The sequence below is a fragment of the Zootoca vivipara genome, chromosome 7 (assembly GCF_963506605.1).
Source record: "Zootoca vivipara chromosome 7, rZooViv1.1, whole genome shotgun sequence".
In the NCBI taxonomy this organism is placed as follows: Eukaryota; Metazoa; Chordata; class Lepidosauria; order Squamata; family Lacertidae; genus Zootoca; species Zootoca vivipara.
The window spans coordinates 88,765,455-88,772,430 of record NC_083282.1 but is presented as its reverse complement, the minus strand read 5'-3'; the positions used below and the strand labels follow the sequence as shown (position 1 = coordinate 88,772,430).

General features: G+C 47.9%; 1 protein-coding gene across 1 annotated transcript in view; it reads right to left on the bottom strand.

The window, feature by feature from the left end:
- Positions 1-1,511: 1,511 nt before the first annotated feature.
- The window catches only part of COL20A1 (collagen type XX alpha 1 chain), a 100,514-nt gene continuing 95,049 nt past the window's right edge, over positions 1,512-6,976 (bottom strand). Inside the window, exons 37-39 of the mRNA XM_060277347.1 lie at positions 3,509-3,586; positions 2,399-2,554; positions 1,512-1,648 (exon numbers count right to left, since the gene is read on the bottom strand). Of these exons, the coding sequence (XP_060133330.1) occupies positions 1,629-1,648; positions 2,399-2,554; positions 3,509-3,586 (254 nt within the window). The 3' untranslated portion in view covers positions 1,512-1,628. The remainder of the gene's footprint in view (positions 1,649-2,398; positions 2,555-3,508; positions 3,587-6,976) is intronic.

Below are 6,976 nucleotides of genomic sequence, written 5' to 3'. Positions count from 1 at the left end.
GGGACACTTCCCCCCCCCTTCCCACTTCTTGCCTGAAAGATACGACATTGCATGTGGTCCACAGAGAGGGCAGCAATCTCTTTGGGGCCACAATGGGATGGAGAGCCTCTGGGTCACGGGAGGGGGGGGGGGAAGCCTCACCATCCAGCCCTTGGTTTCTCAACTCTGCCCCACACTCAACACAGCAGCGACAATGGAAACCTTTTTAAAGGCCCAATTCTTTTGGTGAGACCTGATGGTGGAGAAGGGGAAGTTGGGAGGGCTAAACCTTTCTTCCCTGTATGTTGTGACTTCTTTGGAAACCACCCCATGCCTTAATCATACCTTTAAAAGCTTCCGTGGGTGCCAATGGGATCTTTTCGAGAATGTGTAATTGCTGGAGGGGGTGGGTGTGTGCTGAGCAGGGGAACCATTAGGGAACCTGCGCAATTAGTTTTCCTCTTTGACCGCAAGAGTGTTAGAGTGCAAACAGTACCTGCACTTCATCCCCTGTGATAGCCAATGGAGCGAAGCCAACTGAACTTAAGAAGGCTGGATCGCACCAAGTGATGTACTGCAATGCTACAAAGTGGGTTTCCAGGCTGAGGAATCCTGTGAAGCCTGCAGGAGGAATTGATGCTTCCACAGCCCACCCAGACCTCTTCTGGCCAAGCTGGAAGGAGTGTGCTTGTGCATTATTAAATTCTTTTGAAGCAGGGGGGAGAAGTATTTCTCCTCCACCCATTGGTTCCCCCCCCCTTTTGTCAGTTTTCTCTTGCAATGGGAGGGGAAATAGCTCCTGGTCCAGGACAGACACAGGTCGTGTGTCCCCCCTCCCCGCCCCAATTCAGGAGACATGTTTCAATGTGGGATTCTAACACACAATTTTGTTATTTATGCCCATTTTAAAACTGCTGGTTGTAATGACGACGGTGACGGATGTTGCATCATTTTGTTTTCAACGCTGGACCTGAGCAGTTTTTTCATGAAGATTTTCTCTGTTGCCGTGTAAAACGGTTGGAGGGCTTTTGAAAAAAAATCAATTAAGCATTATGCAAATCTTGTCAAGTAAAAATTAATTAAAATGCTCAATGAATCAATGGGGGGGGGGAGTCGGACACCTTAGATCCGGCAGATCCAACTCTCAGTCTGCCGCTGCATTGCTTGATCTGTTTCAACGTGCACCCACCCCAACTTTCTACTTTATCACCCTTGGATCAGCAACAGCAGAGGAACTGTCCACCGCCATATTGGGGAGACCTCTGACATCAGCCCCCTTCCTTCAATTGCAAGCGTCCCTTTCTGGCTGCAGAGAGGGAGGACCACAGCATCCAGCCACTCTTCTCAGGAGTTTAGGGCTGCTCTGCAAGAGCCTTGCTTAAACCACTTTGTGGTTAATTAGCTAGTGGCTAATTAAAAGCTACAGAGATGCAGGTCTGGGTCTTCTACGTAGGGCATCTTGGCAATTTTGCCAAGGAAGAGACAAAACAAATAGACAAAAACTGTGCCATTTTATGGTGGGGGGGTGGGGGGGTGGGGAGAGGAAATGTGAATCTTCAAGTCACAGCTGTCCTATAGGTAAATAGAAGTTTACAGCAGTGGGTCCTGGGAAGCCAAAGGTCAGTCTGCAGCATCTTGTATACCAGCCATTAGGGGATCAACCCTGCATCTGGAGACAAAATCAGGACAAGGTGCTTAAGAAACACAAAAGAGCAGAGGGTGGAAATCCCTGAGGTGTGTGCTTCTCTTCCTTATATGTGGCTAAGGTAGTCTCTATGTTCATCCACCCTGCCCCACATTCCAGAGGATGCTCAGGGTGCCAATAAATTCTTACTTCAGAGTATACTGGTGGGGCTGCTGCCAAAGAGCTGAGATTTCATCACTGGACTCTTCCCCTGGGCTTCTCTTTTCCCTGCCTTCCTACCCTTGTTGCATTTATGGCCCTCCAGTCTCCTGTTATAGGCTTGTCACTGGGAGATTTTGTTTCAGACTCACACTGTAAAGAAGGCATAGGCAAACTCGGCCCTCCGGATGTTTTGGGACTACAACTCCCATCATCCCTGACCACTGGTCCTGTTAGCTAGGGATGATGGGAGCTGTAGTCCCAAAACATCCAGAGGGCCGAGTTTGCCTATGCCTGCTGTAAGGTCTCTATTTGCTGCTTCTGCTGCTAAAACTGTTGGAGAATATCTTGCGTAAGCAGAAGACGCATCCCCTCTTGCAAGTGCAGAGGGTCTCCATTCCTCTCCAGCTGAAGAACCCCCATCCATACCCCAGAATTATGAAAGGTCTCCTGTCACACCCCTTGGAAGCACAACTTTTTGGAGAGGCCCAAGTGGGAAGGAGAAGTTGAAAAAGCCTTGTGGCAGAAGGGGAACCCTGCTCTCTGGATCTTTCTTGGATTCAAAAAAGCATTTACCTATTGTACTCTCTTCATAGCACCCTGAAAGGACACAACCGCCTCCATGGCCAGGCTCTCCTGGTTGACCTCTTGCTCCAGGAAACCCAGGGGGACCAGTGCTGCCAGGGGGTCCCTTTGAGCCTTGCTTGCCAAGCATCTCTTCTCCTGCTGGACCTGTGGGGGGAGGGACACCAGAAGTACCACACCCTCATTCTAGATTGCTGATGGATTTTGAACCACCAGGAGAAAGAAAAGAGGCACACAGAACTAACAGCTTTGTTGCGCTTTATGCATTCAGCCAGACGGGGTGTAGCAGCATGGGAGAGGACCAGCATTGGCCCTGCTACTACTCAGAGTCCTGCTCACCTGTCCAAATTGGCCCATGGAGGTGAACCTCTTGAAACTGGGGGTGGTAGTCTGGGGACAAGGACTTAAAGAGGCTCCGTCTGCTCTGAGCCTTTGTTGGAGCAAGTTGCTCACTGCAGAGCTGTCCGTGGTCCTGGAACTAGCTTGTCCCATGGGATCCAGAATTGGATTAGAACTGGATGCCCTCTACCATACAGATAGTTCATGGTGTCAACCCATGTGAGTTGCCAAGCAGAAGGCGGCTCATTTAACTCCCCCCCCCCCGGCGTGCTTCATGTGGAGGGTTCGATTTTCAATGAAGGCTCTTTGCACATTGAAGAGCAGGAGGAGCTCATGCTGCTTCTCTACCACATGACTCTAGAGCCATGGCTGGCTGAATGTACACCCAACACTTAGTGCTACAGTACTAAAGGCCTTATAGCATGTCAGTGTCATGGCTTAGGATCATGCACTGTGTGATAGACTCCAAGGAGGATGAGGCTCCCCCTCTGTCCTTAGGGTAAGAACTTCCGGGACCGCCTTCAGGACCCTCCTGACTGCAGGCCACAACTTTGCTGCCCTCCTCTGATACAGGGGTCGGATGCCCGAAGGCAGCCTTGCCACCCGAGACCCATAGGGGACAAAGGCTGCAGAAGAAGGCAAGGTCCCTTTCTTGAGATAGGACAGGAATGCTTCCTTCTCTCTCTTCACCAGTGATGCATTTATGGGCAATAACACCCTAAGAGGTGGTACATAAAATAAATTCAGTAAAATGTACTGTACCTGTTCGACCTCTAGGTCCTTGAGAACCTTCCTCGTTTGTTCCAGGAGAACCTTTCTCCCCTTTGAGTCCAGAGGCACCTGTTGGATGAGAGAGTAAGGATTCCTAGGTTTGGGCATGAGTCTCTTAGCAATGCTCCGTTGCTAATTTCCTACTGGGATTCCTGGCAGTCTTTGGAGGTTTTTAAACAGAGGTTGGATGGGCATCTATCAGAGATTCTTTAGCTGTGATTCTGGTATAGCAGGGAGTTGGACTAAACGACCCAATTCCCCTAATTTTACCAAAATGTTTTTTAACATCTATATACTTGCAGCTGCTTTTCCTGACTCGGAGCCTCCCAATTTTGATTTAGGTGAAATCCAGACCCACAAGCCTCTTCCTCAACACACACACACAAAACCCAATAAATTTCATGTCAATGAAGCTGTTTTAGCTTTGCTCAAAATTCCTGCAGGTGTTTTTGCCTGAGCAGACCGGCCCAATTCTGCCTCGGATCTTGCTTTAGGCAAAACTTGGTGGCAAACCCTGCTTTTTATCTACCGTCTTTACTACTATTCTTCAAATGTGGCAATCAAACCCGAAAATAGTGCTCCAGGTGAAGTGCTAGCAAACAAGAAGACATAACAGCTGCTAATATGCATCAAGATAATAGACAGCTCAAGCGATTAGCAGCTTCTTTCTTTTCATGGTTGTGAGTGTGAATGTAGAGCTCCTCTGGAATCCTCTTTTACTCAAAGGGAAGCCAGACCAGTGTTTAGCAAAATGCTATTAAAAGCACCAGAATCTTGGCCACAATGCACAGACTATCAGGCAATATTGGGCTGAAATTAGGAAGCCACAGATCTGGAAATGGCCTCTATTTGTGGTGAACCACCAAGGCTACAGCACAGAGTGATCTTCCCCAACCGGGTGCATTCCAGTTGTTTTGGACTACAAATCCTGTCATTGCTAGCATTGGGAGTTCTGTAGTCAAAAAACAGTTGGAGGGTGCCAGGGCTGAGGAGCCACCAGCCTGTGAGCTTGGTGTGGCCCATGCAGTTTCCGAATGTGGCCCACAGCATCCCCTCTATGAAAGTCTTGGGAGGGGAAATCTTTTCATGGAGCCAATATAGAGCTTTCCTCAATGTTAATAGCAGCACAGAGGTTTGTTTTGGAAGAGGGTGGAGGCAGTTCATAGTCATGGCCAGTAGCCACTGACAGCCACATCCTCCATGAATTTATCCAATCCTCTTTTAAAGCTATCCAAGTTGGTGGCCATCGCTGCCTCCTGTGGGAGGGAGTTCCACAGTAGAACTCTGTGCTGTATAAAAAAGTTTCTTTGAACTGTCCTGAACCTTCCAACATCTGGCTTCACTGGATGCCCATGAGTTTTAGTGTTACAAAATAGACGTGGGAAACTTATCTCTATCCGCTTTCTCCATGCCAGACACAATTTATTCTACAGTGCCACCTCTTAGTTGCCCTTTCTCCAAATTAAAAGCCCAAAACACTGCAGCCTTTCCTCAAAAGGGAGTTAAACGTGACTCCATTGAGCACTATCATAGAGCTGCCCATAGGCAACCTGATATGCCCTTCGCTTTGGCAATACTTGCAGAAGGCCACTTATATATGCAGCTTCTTGTGGCACAGGTGAAGCTGAATGCTTCTCTTAACGCATCCTAAAGTGGCGCCAGACTTTTGCATTGTACCATCTTCACTTTTGACTCCTTTCAGCTTATCATCCTTCAATTCTTTTCATCTGTGAGCCATCTTGGCCAATTTATTTTCTAAGGTGCAACCCATGCCCTTTCTTCTCCCCGCTTATGCGCAACATTTCACAAATTACCTTTAAAAGTCAGCTAACCCCTATAGTTAAATTGAGAAATGCAGGGTCCCCATTTCTTTCCTGCTGGGTAGAGATCCATGGCTAGACATCTAACTCACTAAGGGGGGGGGGAACCATCTCCAAGATCAGCGATGGTTTATTAAGTTCTAATCTGACAAGCTGTCAGGCCCATTTCTCCATCCTCTTCTCCGCCATCAGTTTGCAAGACCACAAGAGGCCAACTACATGCTACCTAATTTTCCCTCTCTGAGCTCAGCCGGATGTTTCCTGCTGGGGCACAATATAATCAGTTGGATCTGCAAGCAGCTCCAGGAACTACTCAAATATCAGACTGGGCACCGGAGGGAGAGGGAAGGAAAAAAAAGGCAGGTTGACAGATTCAGGTTGGTGTGCAATTTACTCTCTGAAGCCTGCCAATTAAACCAAGAACTTTGACTCTTGGCTGTAAGTAGAAAGGAAACCATCACTGAAGGAGAGGGCTTAAATATCCACTCAGATAGCTTCCCTCTTCCTTCCTCCCTCCCTCCCTCCCTCTCCATCTCTAATGATAATGCTGCTTGCGCCACTCTGGAGCAGTATCTAAAGGAGGGTCCTTGAACAGATGGAGGCTTAATCCTTGCATTAAAACCAAGGGAGCTGCCAGGATGACTCGGCATTCACCATAAAACAAAGAGTTGCCGTAATGCCGCCTTTCCTCAAAACAAGGCAGCTTTTAGCTCCAGGCCAAGAGGGCAGGGAGATAAGCCTGTGCTTTTTCTAAAGCCCAGAAGAGAGCCTGGCCAAAAATAAAACCAAGGAGTGTGTGTTTGCCTGCTGAGTGGTGCGATAAGCTTCTTCTCGCGTCGCTCCTCACTGCATTGGGTGGGGGAAACTACTGGCCAAGAATATGACAGTCTTTGCACAGAATTGTAGAATGTGGAGACCAGTGGAAAGAACACAAAGTCCTGCCTTTCCCCCTGTTTTCCCCAGGACAGGGTACCCTCTGTTTACAGCAAGGGTAGCGAATGTGGTGCCCTTAAGATGTCGGCAACAACATGGCCAATGGTCAGCACTGATTAGATAAGTGCCTCAACAATATCTGGAGCTTATCATTTTGGCTGCACCAGGTCTGCAGCATCTCACATGGAGAAGTAGCCAACTTTCCACCCGAAGCCTTCTGTGTGAGATGTTAATTCTCACAGAAACAAAGGGAACTCAAGCCAGACCACTGGTCCATCTAGTACTGTCTACAATGCCTGGCAAACATCAGTGAAACTCCCCGTTGTTCCAGGAAGGAGTCTTCCCAAGGACATCATGGAGGAACTGGAGAGTGAAGCTGGGGCCTTCTGCACAAAGCAAAATAAGCACATGCTTAGGGCATCAAGTGAAGGGGGGGCATCAGATAATTTTCCCACTGCTGGATTTTTAACATCCATGGTCACAAATTGCTCAGCAGAGCGTGCATTTTCTCAGTAGAAGTATATGAAAAATCCCAACAGAACAACTAAGCAACAAGGAAGGCTGGGTGCCTTATCTCTACTAAGTATAGAAGCTGATGTGTTGCATGAGATTTGTTTTGCGGATCAAAGACTTTGCAATTAGAAAAAGTAGGGGAAAGTTTTTCAAATGTAAAAAAAGTATACAAAAGTTTACACTTTCCATCTTA